The sequence below is a fragment of the Patella vulgata genome, chromosome 1 (genome assembly GCF_932274485.2).
Source record: "Patella vulgata chromosome 1, xgPatVulg1.2, whole genome shotgun sequence".
Classification (NCBI taxonomy): domain Eukaryota; kingdom Metazoa; phylum Mollusca; class Gastropoda; family Patellidae; genus Patella; species Patella vulgata.
The window spans coordinates 88,557,227-88,580,441 of NC_065879.2; the positions used below are offsets into that span (position 1 = coordinate 88,557,227).

At 36.9% G+C, this 23,215-nt stretch overlaps 1 protein-coding gene across 2 annotated transcripts; it reads left to right on the forward strand.

The window, feature by feature from the left end:
* Nucleotides 1-1,142: 1,142 nt before the first annotated feature.
* LOC126810389 (zinc finger protein 271) lies at nucleotides 1,143-22,151 on the forward strand. 2 transcript variants are annotated; one of them, XR_007675226.2, is made up of 2 exons: nucleotides 1,143-1,343; nucleotides 22,040-22,151. XR_007675226.2 is itself a non-coding variant. In XM_050535462.1 (2 exons), exon 2 carries the CDS (start codon nucleotides 4,012-4,014, stop codon nucleotides 6,664-6,666), a length of 2,655 nt encoding a protein of 884 aa, XP_050391419.1. In that variant the 5' UTR covers nucleotides 1,143-1,343; nucleotides 3,999-4,011; the 3' UTR covers nucleotides 6,667-6,837. The 2 variants fall into 2 exon arrangements, 1 of the variants encoding a protein (XP_050391419.1); XM_050535462.1 differs by lacking the exon at nucleotides 22,040-22,151 and adding an exon at nucleotides 3,999-6,837.
* Nucleotides 22,152-23,215: the final 1,064 nt, after the last annotated feature.

Below are 23,215 nucleotides of genomic sequence, written 5' to 3' on the forward strand. Positions count from 1 at the left end.
GGGGCGGGGTTATATATGTCAATAATACTGTCCATGCTCGTTATTGCACAGAAAACCCACCCCTTTTCTCTATCTGATTTCTACTAAAACTGTCGTAAACCAGCAAAAGTGTGCAATAACATTGAAAATGTCTAGTTATTGCACGGTTAAGCTCCACCCAATATATTAGAGGGAAAACAATCTGCTTATTCAACGAAAAGAACAAAGGGAGATTATCCGTCCATGTTACAAGACACGTTTACAGTTCCTGCCAATCATTGTCTGCGATATCACCTCGGTGGAAGCGGACGTAAAATACAGCTAACAAACAAACATTGTCTGTGATATCACCTCGTGGAAGCGGACATTAAATAAAGCTATTTCACAAACCTGTCAATCATAAACACGTGCAGCCAATTAAAGACAAAGAGCCAACGACGGCGCCTGTCGGGACGGATTCACGACAATACATTACAATATAAATATGAATGAAAATATGGGCTATATAGTAACATAGTTCTTAAAAACTGACAATTAAATTAAATAACTACTAATTACTAACGGTTAGTCAAAACTGAGGACGTGGATCCGGCTAAGAACGTGCACTTCAAATCACTATTCATTCGTTCGTTCGTTTCTGGAGTTTACGTCAACTTCCACAAAGTGTGATGTCATAGACAAGCAGATCAACAAATTATAATTGCTTTATATAGCAGCTGCTCCGGTAAAATTTCATGGTATACTGAATGGTGTGTGCCCGAGTCCAGTCGGTACAGCTCGTTTAAACCCATGTAATTTCTTTTCAGTTCTTTATTTAAAATTTCTAACACATGTATTTATTGATCGAGAGAGAATAAAGTGAATATATTTATACCTGATGTTCAAATCCATCACAAAATAAGATATAAAAGTTTGTAATTCTATGCAAATGTTATAGGGGGCGAAATTATTGTGACGAAATGACCACACAGTGGTTCCGTAATTCACTCAATGCCTATACAGTCTATAGGAATGAAATGCAAAAGGGAAATCGTGTTGAAGAAAGAAGAATGCAATGTTGCGTATATTTAAGCTTATAAAAGAATGAATTACTCGAGTCGATATGGATCCAGGTTGTGTTTTATATACAACTGATAAACCGGAAGTGTTTCGTTTGACCTAAATACTGGTTTTAGGTTAAAATAAAATCGTTTTTAAGTATAGCGAAGACATTATTGTGGATGTAGGCATTACACACCAACCAACAAGCAAGTGAATTGTATTGGTTTGCTGTAGCACTCACGTTGAAAGCGGACGATAGCTAGGCCTAGTTTCAGTGAATTATGTGAGTCGACTGCTCTCAGGATATTATCTAATTTAGTACGGTAATTATGAAAAATCTATTAATTATTTAAGAAAAAGTAAAACCAAGTTGATTCGACTCCATTACTTTAATCGAAAATTGATCTGTGAAGATGTGGCAATGCTAAAACTTTGTCGCAAAGCTGAGCTTTTTAATTGTGCAAAGAAGATTCCTCGCTTTGCTTAACAAACAACAATATCAATTTGATTAAAAAACAACAATATCAATTTGATTAAAACAACACATTTTTATAACAAAATCAGATTGGCCTGAGTGGTCTTCGAAGAAAGTAATTATATGAAAACAAATATAACTAACACTTATATTTGTTGGGATGAGTTGTCTTATATCTCGACCCTACTCCAGAGTGCCTTGAGGTTTCGTTCACACGTAGCCCCAAGGTTCCTGATGCTGTACTTATTTGGAGCGAACTGCGACTGAATTGTTGGCGCATCAAATTGCCACGAGCTGAAAGGCGTCCGTCGATAAATTCTAAATGCATGTCCTACGCTTATTGTGTGATCCATCTCTGAACAACAATGACACTTACTGACAAACAAACGTTCAGTGAAACAGGTTTATCCAATATCACCTACACCAGCATTTCTTTCAGTCATGCCATGTTGGGATAGTCTGACCTTTTTTTGACGTCATATCCTCTGCATTAAAATTTGAGGATCCCTGTTTTACGCGAAACGAAATGCATTTTTGTACAATATTTTTATGGATTGCGTATATGTACTGTTTTGTAGAGGTTTTATATTGGGATAGAAGACGATGTTTGTTGAAGAATAATAAGGTCGCTCTTCACACGTAGTTGAAAATACACAACGTCCATTGAGAACTTAATAATTATTTGTTGCATGATTAATTAGTATTAGTAGGCCTAGATCATGACCAGTGCCTAAAATGAGGATTCTTCTACAACGGCACCAAAAATTTATAAATGCCGTAGCAAAAATTAGCTGACAAGGAACGGCTGCCTTTCTTCATATTTAACAAATATACTGTTGTCATTTTCCGTCACTGAACGTGAAATTTTTATATTTGTAGATAGACAAACGGCCCGTGCAATGATTTTCAGTGTCAATTAATCTGGTTCTAATTGCGTTTGGTGGTACTGTCATAAGTATAAAATTTACAGATTCCTCTTGGAGTAATAAAGTCATCAAAATTTGTTTTCCTTTCGATCCTTTAGTTATTCGTGTTCCCAATGGTTGCCATCATGTCAACCATAACTAAAATTGATTCATCAAATTTCCCACGGCTCTGCCATAACCTTCTATAATAAGGGCATTATTTTAGAAAGTGAGCATTCTTATGAAAAAATGAACTATAAGTGTAGGCTTGGGACTCTATTTACAACTAAATCTTGCATTTCTGAATTATTGACCTAATCCCAAGCCCATCCGCCCCTGAACGACTGTATGATATATTGAAAAGTTATTACCTATGCATTTCATACGTCTACATGTATATAAAAGGCATAACTTTTTAATACATGTACACATGGACAACGGCGCAATTTGGGCTATTTTTATTACCGTGGCAGTCCGTGTTTGCTTCAGATTTTACTTTTTACGACAGTTTTGCCATTATGCCGTGGTCAATTCTAGCATAGGCGGTATGATTGAGATTATTATTTATAAAATGTTATTAAATGTTGATTACAATATAAATCCATAAATTTGTCGGCGTTCGTAGAATGTTTCATCGCTACCGGTTGATTATGATAGCTTCTGTCTTGACAATGTCACGTGACATTTTCCCGCTTTTTCTATCTATAGAGTTGAAAATATCTATAATAAAGCATTGAGTCTTGTATCACACACATGGCAACTAAAATAAAAGAGGGAGTCCCATTTTAAGAAAGAGACTAGAGAGAATGCTTTGTTCACAATTTGAATAATATTTTATGAAAAGATTTATTGGCTGCCGAGTCATTTTGAACAGATATCGGCTACACAAATATCGGTAAAATTTCTTCTGATAGGCCACTCATCGGCCTATTAGGCTACTGAATAGTGACACCAATAATCGGACCATCACTAAAAATAAATTTAAAATGATCGCCTTCAAATTATATTATAGTCTCATGATTTTGTTTTGTTTAAAGAATTCCGTTCGTAATGTGCACCATGCCAGATTTCAACTTTCGCCAATGTAGGTCATTTCCTTTTTCACTGTTTTTTTTTGCTAGTAGTTAAAGATTTTTGTGAAATCTCTTAAAAAAGACAGCAAAAAATATTTTTTGGAATATAGATGGATATGATATGTAAGTTTAATGTGTTAGCAGTGCAGATAACTGAAAATTGTGAATTTTGCCGTACGCTGAAAGAAGTAAACTAGTTATCAACTTTTGCGACGAGCTTTTGACCGTTCAGATGTTAGATATCAACCCATGCTTTAAACTTTGGATGAATTGTCTTTTATCTTGGGATGAGTTGTAATTTATCTTGGGATGAGTTGTCTTTTATCTTGGGATGAGTTGTCTTATATTGCAATGAATTGTCTTATATTGCAATGAGTTGTCTTCTAACTTGGGATGGATTTGATGTCTTTGGGATGAGTTGTCTGTATTCCTCATTTTATTGAAATTTGAATGAACTTCATACCATGCCCTTAATAACTAATATTCATTTTGGAACTATTGTAATGAATCTGACTTCTTTTTCAGTTTCCGTAGAAACATGGCAGATATCAAAACAAAATCCTCTGTTGACGTCTCTGAATCAAAACATATACGAGAGAGACCATATAAATGTGATGTTTGTTGTAAATCATTTAAGCAAAAAGGTGCTCTCAATGCACATTTGAGAATTCATACTGTAGAGAAACTTTATAAATGTGACATTTGTGGTCAAGCATTTGATAGAAAAGATCATTTTACAAAACATGCGTTCATTCATACTGCCGATAAGCCTTATACATGTGATGTTTGTGGTGAATCATTTATGTCGAAACAAAATTTTAAGGAGCATTCTTTTATCCATACTGGACAGACACCTTTTCATTGTGATGTTTGTGAAAAATCATTTAGACACCGTGATATCCTACGAAAACACCTTATAACTCATACTGAAAAGAAACCATTTAAATGTAGCGTTTGTGATAAATTATTTAGCCAAAATGATAATCTAAAGGAACATATGAAAAGTCACACTGGCGGGAGACGCTATGAATGTCATGTTTGTCATAAATCATTTCCTGGAAAAAGTCCTTTAAATTATCATGTTAGAAGACACACAGAAGGAAAACAGTTTATGTGTCATGTTTGTGGTAAATTATTTACAACAAAAGATTATATTGCAGAACATATGAATATTCATACTGGCAAGAAGCCACATCAATGTAATGTTTGTAATAGATCATTTCGTACAAAAAGCACCCTTTACAACCACCAGAGAAGTCTATCATGTACTATCCCAGACAAACAATGTGCCGGAATATGTGAAATTTGTGGTAAATCATTTGCTTCCAAAAATTATCTAAATGAACATGTGAAATTTCACACCGGTGAAAAACCATATAGATGTGATATTTGCGGTTATTCATGTATTGCTGCTAGGCAACTGAAAGAACACCTAGAAACTCATGCTGTAAACAGAGAACATCATAAATGTGATGTTTGCAGTAAATCATTCACTACTAAAATAACTCTGATGATGCACGCTAGGATTCATCTCGGTGGGAAATCGTTTAAATGTAATCTTTGTAATAAATCGTTTTTTCAAAATTACCATCTACAGGCACACATGAGTATACATACTAGACATAAACCATTCAAATGTTGGGTTTGTAGAAAGTCATTTACCTTAAAAACAACTCGAAACATACATAAGAGAATTTATTGTGGTAAATCAGTTATTAGCAAAGATTATTATAAAGAACATGCCAAAATTCGTATTAGAGAACGACCATATAATTGTGATATTTGTAGTAAATCATTTATTCTTACAAGTACTCAGAGGTCTCACGCTGAAAATACATTTAATTGTGATGTTTGTAATAAATCATTTTGTCAGAGTTCCACTCTACAAGCACACAAGAGAACCCATTCTGGAGACAAACATATTGAACATGATCTTTGTAATAAATCATTTACCCAAAAAGGCAGCGTAAGTAAGAATTCTCATACTGGAAGTAAACGGTATAAATGTGATGTTTGTAATAAATCATTTAGTACAAAACGCGATCTACATCATCACCTCCGAACACATACTGGCGAAAAACCATACAGATGTGATGTTTGTAATAAATCATTTAGTCAGAAGAGTACTGTCAATGCTCATATGAAAACTCACAATCCAGCGGAAGAGTTTGAATGTGATGTTTGTAATAAATCATTTGCTACCAGAAGTTATTTAGATTTTCATATGGAAAGTCATATCAGTGATAATCCTTATACATGTGATGTTTGTAGTAAACCATTTACCCTAAAATGTAATCTAAACAGACATATGAAAATTCATACAGAAGAATCCACAGATGGAAATCTATATAAATGTGATTTTTGTAATAAATCATTTTCTAGGAATTCCAAGCTACAACAACACAGGAGAACGCATTCTGGCGAGAGACCTTTTAAATGTCATCTTTGTAATAAATCCTTTACTCAAAAAGGCAGTCTAAGTGATCATATGAATATTCATACTGGTTGGAAACCATATCAATGTGATGTTTGTAATAAATTTTTTGCCCAAAGAAGTAATCGAAATGCACATATGAAATCTCATGATGCAGAGAAACGACATGAATGTAGTTTTTGTGATAAATCATATACCCAAAAAGCTAATTTAATCATTCATATGAAAAATCACACTCAAAAGGAAACATTTACATGTGATATTTGTGATAAACAATTTACTAATAGAAATAATTTTGATCGTCACTCAAAAACTCATGCCACTTTTAAATGTAATGTTTGTTATAAATCATTTACTACAAATGGCCGTCTAAAAGCACACCTCAGAACACATAGTGGTCAGAAACCATATAGATGTAATATTTGTAATAAATCATTTAGCCAACAGAGCAGTGTAAATGTTCATATGAAAACTCACAATCGAGAAGAAGTGTTTCAATGTCATATTTGTAATAAATCATTTGTTACGAGAAGTTATTTAGATATTCATGTGCAATGTCATATTAGTGGGAAACCTTACAAATGCGATATTTGTAATCAATCATTTACCCTAAAATCTAATTTAAAGAGACATATGAAAACTCACACAGACGAACCCAGACCTGAAAAAAAATATAAATGTGATGTTTGTGATAAATTATTTACCAGAACTGCTAGTCGAAAAAGACATATGAAAACTCACACTGCAGAGACACCATAGTAATGTGATATTTGAAAAAGTTGTTAAAATAGTTGTGTTAGAAGTCATCACTGTAACCTGGGTATTATTTAATATTGTGTATCTAGCACTAATTTCTTTCACATTCGTTTAATATCAAATCTTTGTTTAAATATTTGTAAAAATTGTTTAAAATAACCCCAAACCATCTAATTTGTACTTGTGTCCAGTTTAAAGCTGACTAATTAATTTTGATAATGTGTGTTCAATAATGAGAAAAGTATAAATGGGACATTTGTTCGGATGTGACAAAAACGACTTCCTGTGTACACATTGGCGTGCATGTGAAAGAACCCTTGGCATTTGGAATTTAGTGTAGGAGTAGGCTGTAGTGCTGCTGTCCGAGCAAATTTTCCCCACACAGAGAAATAGGGTTTAATGTCCACTCTACACAAACTAGGCCATTTGTTTGGATGTGATGTTGGCATTTGGAATTTAGCATAGTAGTAGGCTGTAGTGCTGCTGTCCGAGCAAATTTTCCCCACAGAGAGAAATAGGGTTTAATGTCCACTCTACACAAACTAGGCCATTTGTTTGGATGTGATGTTTGCAAAAATAATTGTGTTATTGAGAAATGTATAAATGTGGGAGGAAACTGGAGGACCCAGAGAAAACCCATGAGGTTGGACAGACAACCCTACTCAACGTCATGTACAAGCGGGGAATTGAAACCAAGTCAGTTGACTCAATGACAGACCTTATAATGCAATGCGCACACATCAACCATTGGGTTCCCCCCCTCCACCACCAACTATTGGTCTAGCTCAATCAACAGAAACACATGAGATCTCGTCATCTAAAAAAGTCCCGTAAAATCTGTATGCCCAATTTTAAAGCGATAAGATCCCTTAAAATCTGTATGCCTGATTTTAAAGCGATAAATCCTGTAAAATCTGTATGCCCGATTTGAAAGCGATAGAATCCCGGAAAATCTGTTTGCCCATAAAATCTGTATGCCCAATTTTTAAGCGTTAAATCCCGTAAAGTCTGTATGCCCAATTTTAAAGGGATAGGATCCCTTGCAAATTACAATATTGTGTATGTTGAGTTTCAAACATGAATATTATTTGCTAATAATGTGTAATGATCGAGATTTATATGGTGTATTTTTGTAGAGAGAACTAAGTAAATAACACTGGCATTATCTGAACACAAATGTTTCGTATTTGTATCTATTTTGTAAACTGGTTGTAGTATAAACTGTATATTGGTTGTATTATAAACTGTAAACTGGTTGTATTATAAACTGTATATTGGTTGTATTATAAACTGTATATAGGTTGTATTGTAAACTATATATTGGTTGTATTATAAACTGTATATTGGTTGTACATGTTCTAATCTTGAATAGGGGGTTGGATGGCTGAATGGTTAGCGTGAGCGCGCTGTATCATAAAGTCTGTCATTGAGTCGACTGGTGTGGTTTCGAATCCCCGGTTGTACGTGGCAAGTAGTAGGGTCGTCTGTCCAACCTCGTGGGTTTTCTCCGGGTCCTCCGGTTTCCTCCCACTGCAAATGACCCCTACGCGCAAGCGAATTATGTAAAAAAAAATTAAATTATATGTTAGTCCCGAAATGACCTAGTTTGTGTCGAGTGTAAGTTAAACCCCATTTCTCTCTCTGTCTCAAATCTTGATATGGTTATAAAATATCTACCACAAAACATTCTATACAAATAACAACTGTCCATATATACAACAATCAGATTGAAATACAGATCTATATTTTGTTTCGTCATTTTTTATACTTTCGATGGCCTGCACTACATGAAGAGCTGACTGGGTGTAGTGGGAGGTTGCGTCAGTTGTTGTACAAGCAGCTTTTGGCCTTATCGTGTTAGACATTTGATTAACCAGTCAGCATTGATGTTTCTTGTGGGATACCCACAGTTCCGTGCACCGCACGCCAAGAACTCACCATAACAGAATGTTTCATTGGCTAATCCCTCACATCAAGCAGAGCTAAGTAAAATGAATATTTGAACTATAAAAAATGAAACGAAATAGGATCTGTGTTCAAATCAGATTATATGTATAATTTTAATTTATAACTATGGAATACAGGTATGTCTTGTTATATTTGTTTTTATCAAATGAAATGAAATGTGGTTTTATGGCACGTCAGCTCCAACCGGGCTATATTGCGCCAGACATATGGTGAATAATATGAGACAAACTAAATATTATCACTTGGAATTTATGTACACAAATAAATGCAAATATCACAGTATATTAAACATGCATTATGCAAGAGCAAAATCTGCTTATTACAAGTCTTTCTTTAGGCCTGAAATGTTATCTAAATTATCAATTAGACATTAATTAACTTATCCAGACCATAATAAACTCTCGATGTCAAGGCTAGCCTTCGATGTAGGCTGGATTAGATTCCTATATGCCGCTAACGGCCAAAGATAATTAAATCAGAAAAAGTGGATAATCGAGACTATGCTGTTTATATTAATGATTATAGTAATGATAACCGAGACTATGCAAAAATTTCACCGGCTTCTTTCTCGGCTCATAGTGGATCAATTTGACTGAAATTTTCAGCAAATTACCTTTACACTATCTAGTTTTTAACTATCATAGCGAGAACTGCCATCTCCTGATCTTATCTCCCATAATGTATCTTTAAATAATTAAAAAATAAAAATCACAAATATTTAAAAATGAAAAACAATATGATATATATTTACAATTATGTTTTTATCAAGCCCGTGTCCTTGCTTCATATTTGTTATAAGCAGTGAATTCCCCTGTCACAGTCCTAAGCACAATAAATATTTTCAAAGATGACTTTTGTAAGAGAGAAATCTGCCTTTAACAGGGCTTTATTTTGGGTTCAAATATTATATAAATTATTAAATAGGCATTTATTAAACATACATTATGCCAGAGCTAATTTTTCCTATTGCAGGTCTTTCTTCGGGCCTGATATGTTATCTAAATTAATAATTAGAGATTTATTAACAAAGTAAGACCATAATCGACTCTTGATGCCATCGCTAGCCTGTGATATTTACTGGATTTGAATCCCATCTGCTGCTCAACGCTCATTGATGATTAAATCCATGACTTCAATGTTTACAGCAAAATTTGAAATAAATTTGATAAAAGTCATGCATCTATCGCGTTTTTAAAGGTGTGTGTGGGGGGGGGACTTTAATTTAAAGTAGGAGAATGCAGAATATCGATAGTGTTCGTCCTTTCATGACGCCAATACTTCTAACCAAGTTTGAAATAAATCTGTTAAAAACATAGCGAGAGAGAGAGAAAGAAATGGGGTTTAACGTCCACTCGACACAAACTAGGTCATTTCGGGACTAACATGGTTTAATTTTATTTACATAATTCGCTTGCGCGTAGGGGTCTTTAGCTGTGGGAGGAAACCGGCGGAGCCGGAGAAAACCCACGAGGTTGGACAGGCGACCCTACTCCTTGTCACGTACAACCGGGGATTCGAAACCACGCCAATCGACTCAATGACAGACTTTATGATACAGCGCGCGCACGCTAACCATTCAGCCATCCAACCCCCCAACTCCGGAATGAAAAGTCACAGAAGGTTGAATGTTGATAGGATTCATTCATCCACTCATAACCCCACTGCTTCTCTCCGAATGTTAGAACAATTTGTTGGAATACTACAGCCTGTATCGCTTGTCACAATGTGTTTTGCAAAGGCGGGATAACCCCGAATCGAAAAGTTACATAATGCTGAAATTTAATTGGTTCAATCCACTCATGACCCCAGTGCTGTCTACAAAATTTGCAAAAAAATATCTGTTAAAAACTGCAGCCTCTATTGCGTTCACAATAGATTCGGAAAGGGGGCTGGTGATATCTATAGAGAGAAAAGTCATGGATTGGGTTCATTCTCTCAGGACCCCAATGTTTCCCACCGCGGTTTTGGGAGAATGAAGGATAACTTCTTAACTTAAAGGAGCTAAGTCGCTAATATTTGGGATCTAGAAATTGACACAAATGGGTCGCAACACATACAATAATGTAATATGAATATATATAGATTGATTTACATTCAATCGTTTCTGTTTTTACTGTAATTTTTAATCAGTTAGGTTCGGCGAAATACGCCAGTATTCTCAATCGAATTTCAATCTCTAGCGTCCGGTTATTCCAGTCTACGCCGATATTATTTATTGTACTTGCTCTCCAGATAAGAATATAGCGTCACCGTTTGACATGACTTGTGGAATATGCCTAGCCTCGTTTTTTGAGTCCCTTATTACAAATAGCGCTGAAATGCATTATGGTACACGATTCGTGTACCAATTGTAAAATGTTTATTTTGTCTTAAATATTGGATATCAGAAGGCCATCATTTCCCGGTAAGATCACAACATCAATGTTGATTTAAACCGACAAATAAATCGTGTTTTCAATGTCGAAGATTTTGGATGATATTGAGTTAGAAACTTAGCTACTTTAACGTCGCTGAACATTGAATTTTGATAGGGGTTGTCCTCTCTCAAAACCAGAATGCTTCAAACAAACTGGAAAAAAAACTGTAGCCTCTATCACGTTTACAAGGTTTTGAACAAAGGAGGATAACTCTGAAACGGAAAGTGTGAAATGTTAACATATAAAAAAAAGAGTTAAAGTTAAAAAGCTTTAACTCTATATTATCCAGAGTCTTCGACATTACCATTCTCGGTATCCCCAGTGGTATCATTCCGTTCTACTCCAGGAAAGTAACTCGCATTTTATTGAAACTATAGTGATCGAGTGTATTTCTACAAGTACCAAGTCCCACTTGGTGTTCCAAGGCGTCCGCAATAATAACAATGTTACCTATATGAAGTCTAAAGCATAATCTGAGCGCAGCTACGGCAAAACAGCAATATATAGGTTAAATTCCGCTGGTAGCCCAGGACTACGTGAATAGGTGGAAGTAGTCCCGGTTATCCTGACGGACACCTGTATTATACAGGGCAAAATCACAACACAACTAAGATTATTGTGGTGAACGTAAACAATCATAGTTTATTTGGTTGGTTTGAGGAATCAAGCTGCGATCAAGGGCAAATAATTTGAATTTGTGAAAGCTCTATGGATAAACCCAAGGTATCGTGGGGTAGAACGGAACGATGCCACTGAGGATACCCAGAATGCGACATTATAATGAATGAATGAAATGGAGTTTTATGGCACTTCAACCCCAACTGGGCAATATCGCGCCAGGAACAAGTTATTGTAACAAAACAGATTAAAACAATATTACAGAGATGTATTTATATCATGTGTTGTGTTCTGTGATCTTGTTTAGATAATAATAAAACTAATTATCTATATTCAGCCACAGTAACATTTGTCTACTGTTCTGGAGTAGGTTTGGCTTGCCCAAACTCAACTGTATTCAGAGAATACCTAGGCTCGTCAACATTTATAGGTCGCCCAAATGCAGACTCGTTTTCGTATGCACGTGTATATAAGAATGTAAAAACTGACTGGATATCACCTTTGGCGGAAGTGGACATAAAACCCTAGGATCGAACGAACAAACTGAAATAGGCTTAAAATACATTTATCCGTACACCAATCCAAATTTCGTAAAATTATATATATAAACCTGACATTGGAATGATCTGATTTGTATGCATCGTAAATAAACAGGCATAAACTTGCTATGTTCAGGTTATTGCCCCACTCCCCAATCTGCTACGTAAACAACTATATATGATGCTAACAATAATGTATTGATAGACGAAGTGGTAAAACGATTTTGTGTAACAAAGGAATTGTGATAAACTTGTGTCTCTTCCGAATCCGTTTTTATTCACTCATTCAACTTCTTAAGCGGTGGACACGTGTCCACTGTCATTCGGCCGAATGATTCGCCCGAATCAAACAGTAGGATGACCCGTGCACTTTACAGAAAGTTGGCCTCGACACGGCTAAATGTGCACGCTTCAGTTGCGTGTCTCGAACTGATTTCTGACTACCCCGCACTCGCTTTGAGTCGATAAATAGCCATGGCACGTGCAATTCTCTACAAATATATCAACTATTACAGCCGTAAAAAATCTATTGTTGACGATTTTGAATAGCAGTAAAATTTAGCTTCTTGGTTATTACAGCAGCTTAAGTAATTACATTTGTTTTATTTTTTAAATTGCTTTATCATTTACTGTACCGTTAAGAGCGGCATCTTTTGGTTTAGTACAAATACTATCTCTGAATCACTTTCTTTAGCAGGAACATGATACTAGCAGTAGTTTCATTTTACTTTTACAAGTTTCTTAAAACAATTGTTGAGTTGTCTAAAGTGCTTATTTCTAAATTCAATTTCTTGTTCTAGCTTTCTGTTATGTTTCGTAAAAAAGTAGTCTTGATTATCCCGACCTGTCAATCAGACGTAGAATGGTCGATAGACTGGTTAAGCGAGACTAATTTCAAAACAAGGGCACGTAACCTATATTTTACTCAAAAGTGTCTGGGTGTTATGGACGCAACTTGGAACCAGTTTTCAGTCTATTATTTATAGATGATTAATGGCCATAGCTTATTAAGTACAACATGATCGTTTATTTAGTGACTATAATTGTGTGAAACTGATTTGAGGCTTGGCATATATATATAAATATTGTGGTGTAATTGTCGAGATATTTGGAGATATTTATTTATGGTGGGTCACCCTACAAACAGGTTTGATATATTATTCGGCCGAATTATATTCGCCTGGTGATTCCGCTTCGCCGAAGCATTCGGCCGAATATAGAATTCATTAGCCAATCACCACTCATATCGAGAAGTCACGTGATAGATTGAAGACTTAGACGCCGCCATGTTTAATCATGTGACGTGAAAGGTGATGCAATCGACAGGTTGAATCGGGCGAAGCATTCGGCTAGTGTGTCCACCCATTCGGCCGAATAAAATTCGGCGCCGATTGATTCGGCCGAAAGATTCGGCTAATGTGTCCACTGCTTTACACAAACAGCCCAGTGTTTAAGTCAGGTATCGACCCTGACCCCTGGATCAAGTTAAATAAACACCCGTGCTCGTGCATTGAACGCCTCAAACGCTGCAGTCACTAGCAATAACATGTGACTAACACATATTTTTGCATACCAGGGTCCCTTTTCAAAAGACATCTTAAGTCTCAGATAGTCCCTTAACTACTATATTTCACTTAAATATACCTAACTTTCTGTATATTAAGGGTAAGTGGTATTCATTTAAGTATCAAATGTAACCGTAAAGTTAAAGGGATTGTCCCGATTTGAACAGAGTCTCAAAAATTAAAACTCTGAGTACGTATGAAATTTAAGCGCCAAAATATAGAGGAATGGTGTATTTACCTTGCCTCAAAATTTCAGCTTGAGTCGTTTGGGCGTGAACGTCAAAACTGCTTATCCGGACACGTAACCCTTTTAAGATTTCGGGTAAATTTTTACGTTCGATGACCTGATAATCGATTCCCGTTCCATCAGAGGTATATACAATGAATGACCCATGTGCTGTACTTGATAACGAAAGGTAAATTTCACCTACACATTATTTTTATAAAATAAAAGTCTGGTTACATCCAGACACCGCATAATACAGCTTGGGGCACCGGTCTCCATTTCCAGATGAAGACTGACGGGTTTAAGTTGTTTGAAAACGTATCTCATATGTTGAGTTAGTTGCTCGGCCCTAATGTAGAGAATTTTAAGGGATTTTAACACAAAATTAAGCAGTTTTATTCTCCAAAATATTATCGGGATTGGCCCTTTAAGCTGCCGCAACTTCTAAGTGTTGTTTTTTTTAGTGGTATTCCAAGGTCAATTTAAGTGAAAAAAATCCACTTAACTTTACGTGACCCAATGGGAGGTACCTTAAAGTAAAGTGTTAACCTGAAAGTAAAATATACTCTTCAAAAAAAGTAGGGGATATCGAAATGCAAATACCTATGCAGTTTGCGATACGATAAATAGTCATGGACACTTAACATGCTTTGAGAGTATGTTCACAGATGAACGTATCGCCCCAACAGAACCACTGATCTGCACGTGCGACACGCAATAGCGCCATACACGTGGGAGGGGTTCATTGTCAAATTTGACACTTCAAGGAAGGGTTGATGAAAACTGCCGCTTACTGCTTAGTGTGTCTTTGCTTTAGTGTGTTACGTTCAATTTGATCTGGAGACATGTTCGTCAACCGACAACACTGCAAGAATTGGCCGTGGCACTGCAAGAGGAGAGGGCTAGATTGCCCCAAATTGTGATTTGACGGTTGATTAGGAGCATGCCACGACGAATTGCTGAATGTCTGAGGATTGGTGGAGCGATTCTCATTATTAAGACAAAAATCAAAAACGTCCATTTTCATTTTTGACAGTGTATCTCTGCGAGTTAAATGGGACCGTCAGATGAGCCGCCCATATGAACTGTTTATGTTCTGGTGTAGGCAACTGGCCTGTTATTAACATACTCTGGGTACCTCTAATAAAAACAGCAGTGCATTTCCGCAGTTTTGTACTGTTTCTGAATATCCCTTACTTTTTTTTGAAGAGTATATATAAATTATTTTTTGTTCTTCTTTATTAAGGCTAATAGACCCCTTCAATTGGCATGCCTTGTGTCCTATTTATTATTATTGTAATCTAGACTGAGATTACGGTCAGTGTTACACAAGTTTATCTATGTTTGTTGTTCCTGGAGCAAACCTATTCAGTTAATTAAACATACATTATGCAAGAGGTAAATCTGTCTATTACAAGGCTTCTTTAGGCCTGAAATGTTATCTAAATTATTAATTAGACATTAATTAACCTATCCAGACCATAATCAACTCTAGATGGCATTGCTACCCTGCGATCTTTAGTGGATTGTGAGCCGATTTACTGCACAACTTTCCTTCGCGATATGGGGATCACGTGGCTAAGTGGCTGGCTCGCTAGCCTGGAGGTCTGGTGTTCGATCCCTGCATTGACCGAGAATTCGATATAAGAGTAGGCCGCTGCCCGGGCAAAAGTGGATAATCGAGACTATACTGTTTATCGTACTGACATTAGTAATGATGATCAAAGCTAGGCGGAAATTCAATCGCTTTATTCTCGGTTCATAGTCGATTAATTTGTTCCATTCTCGATTATTTCATACTCAATTTGAAGATTATCCATAATTGTTGTGTTTAGCTGGTCTTCTGCTAAAGATCTGAAATATTTCAGTGACATAATCTGAAATATTTCAGTGACATATAATCTATGTTGGAAATGCCTATAAATAAATATATATAAAAAATCAATTATTAAATATTTAATATCAATAATCAAATATTATTTAATACTATCAATAATTAAATATTTAATACTATCAATTAAATAATATTTTTAAATATTAATACTATCAATAATGAAATAATATTTAAAATCAACTTACCTGTCCACAGATCATATATCTCACATGTAACAGCATTCTCTTTTGGCATGGGCCTGTCCAACCTCGTGGGTTTTCCCCGGGTCCACCGGTTTCCTTAAACTGCTAAAGACCCTTATGCGCAAGCTAATTATTGAACTAAAATTGAACCATATGTTAGTCCCGAAATGATCCAGTTTGTGTCGAGTGGACGTTAAACCCACCCCTCTCTCTCTGGCATGGTTTTTCTTTTGAATATTATCCTTGGCGGCAACTTACCGCCATCGGCAAAACAGGCTAATACCACGGTAAAACTTGATTTTTCGTGGCCAGTCGTCCGGATAATGATGGTGTCCTTTCCCTTGGTATTTATAGTGCGGTTCATTGGGATGCCAAATGTGAGCGGAACCCCATCCATGTTTATCATATTTGAGCCGCTCAAACCAATTTCGTTTATCTTTGTCTCGACAACGTTCTGGAAACTCACCAGCATTTCTTCAAAATCAGCAAGCAATTTGTTTGCCATGGTCGTTCTTTGACGTATGGTTAGACCTTTTCTCGTAAATCTGAAGCACCAGGAAGAGTTACCGGTTAAATTTTCAACGCCGGGATAAGTGGCAATCTGTTGAGCTTTTAGTCATGACTGTACGATGTTCAAACCCCTACACGCGGCACGTTGTGGTGAGACATATTCTTCAAATTTTCTTCTATGTAACCAATCTAGCTGCGGCTTTGTTTTTTTTTTGTCTTTCTCGGCACATTCGTTGCTTTTCTCCTGTCTCTTACACACTTTTCACTCACTCCATACATTCTACGCGCTGCCTTATTCCACCATTCTCTTCGGCGTAGTTGACAACTTCTAGCTTAAAATCTGCTGTATAGGATTTGTGTTTAATTATTGTATACGTTGTGATTTATTTTCAAAAGTGCAATTCCAACTGTCGAGGGACCTCGGTTTTTAGTGCCATCCGAACGATTCGACAGCTGTCCTTGTCAGGTCCTGCATCACTGACAAGGGGGAACACAGGAAAATCTGGATGAACGTTCCGGCCAATGCAGGGATCGAACACACCCGAGCTCCAGGCTAGCGAGCCAGCGTCTTACCCACCGTGACCCCCACTCCCCAAAAAAGATTTTAAAGTATTATCAGTACTCATACATCCTGAAATTGTGATAATTGAGAAACGGTTCCAACAAAAAGTCTATATAGCACTATTAAAAATTAAGATATATTTTCTTTTACTTTTTGAATTCGATCCCTGCGTTGGCCTAGAAAGTTCATCCAGGTTTTTCCAGCGTGGTTTCCCCTTGTCAGTGATTCAGGACGGAGGACCCGACAATGATAGCTGTCTAGTCGTTCGGATGGGACGAAAAACCGAGGTCCCGTGTACACATTGGCGTGCACGTAAAAGATCCCTTAGCAGTTGGAATTCGATATAAGAGTAGGCCGTAGTGCCGCTGCCCGGGCAAAAGTTCCCTCATAGCACACTGTATGGCGTATGCCCGTCTTCATTAGGCCAGTTTAGGAGTAGAACAGTAGGACGCTAAACCCCATTTCATTTCCTTTTTTGAAATTGGAATTGACAACATATAACAAGACTACAAGCAGTGTGATGAACAAACCATAACTATAGACATGTACAACATAAAATCAAATAATAATATAAATTATACTTCATTCATACATGATATTTTCCCGACATTACTTGAATATAAAATACACATACAGAAAGTTATGACAAATTACATATTTACAAAATACCCTTTTTTATTCTTTCTGGAGCATAACGCAGCCAATTTTTTATACATTCGTTTATTTCCAAATCTGTCGCATTGCTTGCCATAGGATTTTTCCGTACAGCCCCTGAAACAAATTTATGAAATAAATAACACTTTTCCCAAACAAATGGCAAATGTCTGTCATATGTCTTTTTCATTTCAAAATGCAGATTCTGTTTATGAAACTCCTAAGCCATAAATGTTTTATTTTATTGATTTTGCACTATCTGTGTTCTACATGCATCGAATGTGATTTTCTGAAGCTGTCAAGCCAGCAAGAGTGTTATTGTCCCTTTAAATAAACTCGGTTAGCGCAAACAGATTATGCAAAGTATGTTTTCCTTATATCTTTGAGATTATCGCACTCAATCAAAATGACGTTTGTACAAACTATTTACTTTCAATAACATCTTTAAGAATCAGGGTACAAAAAGCAGTTTTGTCCCCCTTTCCCTTCCAATTATAATTAGTTACCAGTGCGTCAGTAAACAAAGATTTCTTTAATCTTTTTGTCACCCCTTTCACAGTTGGGGGGTTGGATGACTGAATGGTTAGCATGTGCGCGCTGTATCATAAAGTCGGTCATTGATTCAACTGGCATGGTTTCGATTGTACGTGGCAAGGAGTAGGGTCGCCTGTCCAACCTCGTGGGTTTTCTCCAGGTCCTCCGGTTTCTTCCCACTGCTAAAGACCCCTAGTTTGTGTCGAGTGGACGTTAAACCCCATTTCTCTCTCTCTCTCTCTCTTTCGCAGTTGTACCACCAATGGTACTCAAATGTAAGATCTGTAAAAACCAAAGTGATATTATTTATATAGACATGTTCAAATTTTGCACAGGCAGCAATTGCTTGTAATTAAGCTTATCCCATGGCCGGTGTAAGATGAAAGTGAGGATGCCAGTACAAATATTTAACTGCAGGCTAAAACCACACTTTTACTATCGTATTTAGTAAAGGGAAATGTTGTTTCATGGCACGTCAGCTTTAACCCGGCTATATTGCGTCAAACATATGATGATGTTTAACGAGAGTGACTAAATGATATCAGAAAAACATTACTTGCATAAATAAAACCAATATCAAATCTTTAACATATATAAATATTTAAAACGTAGCGTATGATAAAATATATACTATTAAAATTTATTATAAAAATTTATCTCCTTTAACAATGTTAGCAATTTATCATATAGCTCCGGTTGAGTGAGTAGCTGACAGGCAACGGTAATATTTAGATCTACTGTAATAAGATGTGTATTACTGTCAAAGGAACATGACAGTGACATAATGAATGAATGAAATGTTGTTTAATGGCACGTCAGCTCCAACCGGGCTATATTGCGCCAAACATATGGTGATGCTACGAGACAAACTAGAAACAAATAATCACAAATAATCACAATATTATATATACATAAATAAAAACAAATATCACAGTAAATATCAAATAAAAATAAACTTTATGTATATATATTTAAACATGAGTGGGAAAATCAGATATATACAATTAAAATTTCCGATAAAAATTTGTCTCCTTTAAAAAATCTAGGGCATTACAATATAGATCCGGTTGGGCAAACAACTGATGAAGCAGTTACATATGTATTCAAATGAATGTAACCGGTGAACATTTAAATGAATAAAATATATACTTACTCAACTCTCTTTGGTGCTTTTGTCTTTGGGGTGGGGGTGGTATGGATGGCCGAATGGATAGCACGTGCGTGCTGTATCATTAGGCATGTCATTGAGTTAACTGGCGTGGTTTCGAATCCTCAGTTGTAGGTGACAAGGATTAGGGTCGCCTGTCCAACGTCGTGGGATTTCTCCGGGTCCTCCGGTTTTCTCCCACTGCTAAAGACCCCTACGCGCAAGCGAATTATTGAAATAAAATTAAAACCATGTTAGTCCCGAAATGACCTAGTTTATGTCGAGTGGACGTTAAACACCATTTCTCTCTCTCTCTTGTCTTTGAGTGACATCATTATTCCATTAAATTTAACGTCCTACTGTTCTGCGCCTATACTGGGCCATACAGTGTGCTATGAGGGAAATTTTGCCCGGGCAGCGGCACTATCAGGGGACCTTATACATGCATTCCAATATTTACACGGGACCTCGGTATTTGTCAGGTCCCCCATTCTGCACCACTGACCACTTCGGAAAATCTGGATGAACTTTCTCGGCCAATGCAGGGATCGAACACCCGACCTCCAGGCTAGCGAGCCAGCGTCTTAACCACCTAGCCACTGTGGCTCCCCTATATTCGTAGGACGTTAAACCCCATTTCATTTCACCATTATATTCTACGAGTGTAGAGATGGGTAATTTAAGTGAAGCTGGCAGTTCTGATTCTGGTCCAGCGACACCAGCAGCAAACAAAAGTTGATTTAATTTTCCATTTTGTTCCCGTTGAGTTTCATCAATGTCGTCCATTCTGTGGTTGATTTTTTTTCTAGCATTGTAATTTTTGCCATATGTAAGCTGAACGAAATTAAATGAAATGAAATGGAGTTTAACGTCCTACTGTTCTGCTCCTAACCTGGGCTAATGAAGACGGGCATACACCATACAGTGTGCTACGGCCTACTCTTATATCGAATTCCAACTGCCAGGGATCTTTTACGTGCACGCCAATGTGTACACGGGACCTCGGTTTTTCGTCCCATCCGAACGTAAGCTGAAAGAATAAGAGAACATTGACAATTTTTCCGGTGCATACTTACCTATTTCGCTACGGTTAACCTTTTACTTTTCAGCATCGACTGAATAAATACAATAAAAGTATATCACAGTCGATCTTGAAAAGTAGTCAATATAATGGACGAATTCAAACATAACGTATGTCACTATGTTTTATATGACTTGCTTTATATATTTATACATGTATATACTTCTTTAATCAAAAGTATTATAATTCAACAAATACCATACATTTTTTGTTTTTCTTCTTTATTAAGGCTAATAGACCCTCTTCATTGGCATGCTTTGTTTTATTTATTATTATTGTAATCTAGACTGAGATTACGGTCAGAGGGTCATTGTTACACAAGGTTATCTGTGTTTGTTGTTCCTGGAGCAAACCTATTCAGTTAATTCATTGTAGCATTCATTATTGCGGGACTTGAAATTAAGTCGCCTTTTCTCCTGTTGTTTAATGCCTCGAAAGGCATCAGAGGAGAAATTGGATGATGAATTAAAGAAAATTGTGCTGGTCAGAGAATTAGCAATATCAGGAAATGTTCTTAAGGTGGTATTATCAACTGATAATACACTACTTTTACCTTTTAATCCTACCCCATATACCGACTTAGATGTGGTACGGGAATTGATCCTAGAGACGTAACCTTGCCACGAATATTTCTTCTCTTAACCTATGGTTCTACGAGCCTTCGCCCGGACCATTTGATATGCCGCAATATTCTCCATGGAAGGGCGACTCTTTAGTCGTCCCAGGATACGATCACGCTCTTTAAGAGCGGATTTGCAATCTTCGTTATACCATGGTTTATTGAAACGGTTTTGTACAATCGTGGTTTTTGGAATCGCCTGATAAGCTACATCTTGAAGAATTGAAGTGAATAAGGCCATGGGTTCATCTGCCATTCTAACTCCTTTGTGTCAAAAGAGAAGAGACACCAAAATTCGAAAATAGCCCAATCAGCCTTTTGCAACTTCCACCTCTGAGGTCTTTCGACCGGAGAGGGACCATTATTTTCAATCAAGATGGGACAGTGGTCACTGCCACATAGATCTTCATTTACTCTCCATGTAAAATCCTGAAACGGGACCGGAGAGCAAATGTTGACATCGAGGGAAGAAACAGAAACTGTTGCAGGATGTAGATAAGTAGGCGAGTCATTTAATAAACACAAATTATTAATGTTAATGAAGTGCGCTATTTTTTTTTTACCTCTGTTGTTATCATCTGTGACTACCCCATGCAGAGTTAATGGTGACCATTGAAATTTGGGTTTTAAACCACGACAATTCCATTGAATAATGGAATTGAGCATTGTCAGGCAAATTTAATTTTTGGCGGCTTACTGAGTGGGTCCACATGGACACCCACTACAGTAATGTTGTCCATCAGATCATCCCCATATTTATTAAAGAGAGTGATTGTTTTTTTTAACCCTTTGAATCTTTCTTTCGAAATTTTAAAAAAATTTGATGTTTTTTTTAGAATGCACTATTTTCTCCTTTGCAGATGGAGTACTCTTAAACTGCACCCCTGACCCCGTGGAAATGGAATAAGTTATGTCAGCTTTAGAAGAGCGCAAGGGAGGAGCCCCATTGCCATTTTGGATGGGAGTATTGGAAATGATCTCATTAACTCCAGATGGAGGCAATGAGGATACCTTTTCGGGTAGGACGGTAGTGCTTTGAGTAGACCTCGAGACCCCGTTTACATGATCTGATGTAGGCAAAGTCTTTGTTTTTTTTCTGCTTATATGGCCAGGTTATGCTTACCCTTGCATTAACGCATGACCACAACGAGCGCAGCCGGTCTTACAGGGTTCCAAATTTCTGACATTTATAGTAGCGAAGAGGATTTGAAATATAAGAATCAACAGGTATATTTAAATAACCTGCCTTGATTGACTTCGGTATGTCGGGATGATTAAAAGCGGGGATAGAAGTGCTTGTAGGAAACAACTTATCTCCTCGGCGTACACTAATTCTTTTAACATGTTGGACGCCTATCAAGAGTGTTCCATTTTTCAATAGCCTTTGGGCTCACCGGCCAAATGAAATGAAATGGGGTTTAACGTCCTACTGTTCTGCTACTATACTGGGCTAATGAAGACGGGCGTACGCCATACAGTGTGCTATGAGGGAAATTTGCCCGGGCAGCGGTACTATCACCTACTCTTATATCGAATTCCAACTGCCAAAGGATCTTGTACGTGCATTCCAATGTATACACGGGACCTCGGTTTTTCGTTCATCCGAAGGACTAGACAGCTGTCCTTGTCAGGCCCTCCGTTCTGCACCACTGACAAGGGGGAACCACGTCGGAAAATCTGGATGAACTTTCCGGCCAATGCAAGGATCGAACACCCGACCTCAAGGCTAGGGATTCGAAACCACGCCAGTTGACTTAATGACAGACTTTATGGTACAGCGCGCACGTGCTAACCATTCAGCCATCCGACCCCCACTTGATGGAGACACTTGGCTCTTTAATTATTTCGTGTGGATTTTAGGACATGAGATAATGTCTTTGCCTTGACAAACAATTCTGTTTGTTGCCATTTAGCTCGGGTCATCATTGTGCTCTTTAAAATTCACCCCTTATTCTTACATTAGACCCATATATACATAGGTTAATGCTCATCTTCCACTCTTTTTTTTTTCTTATCTATACTAATATTTGTGACCG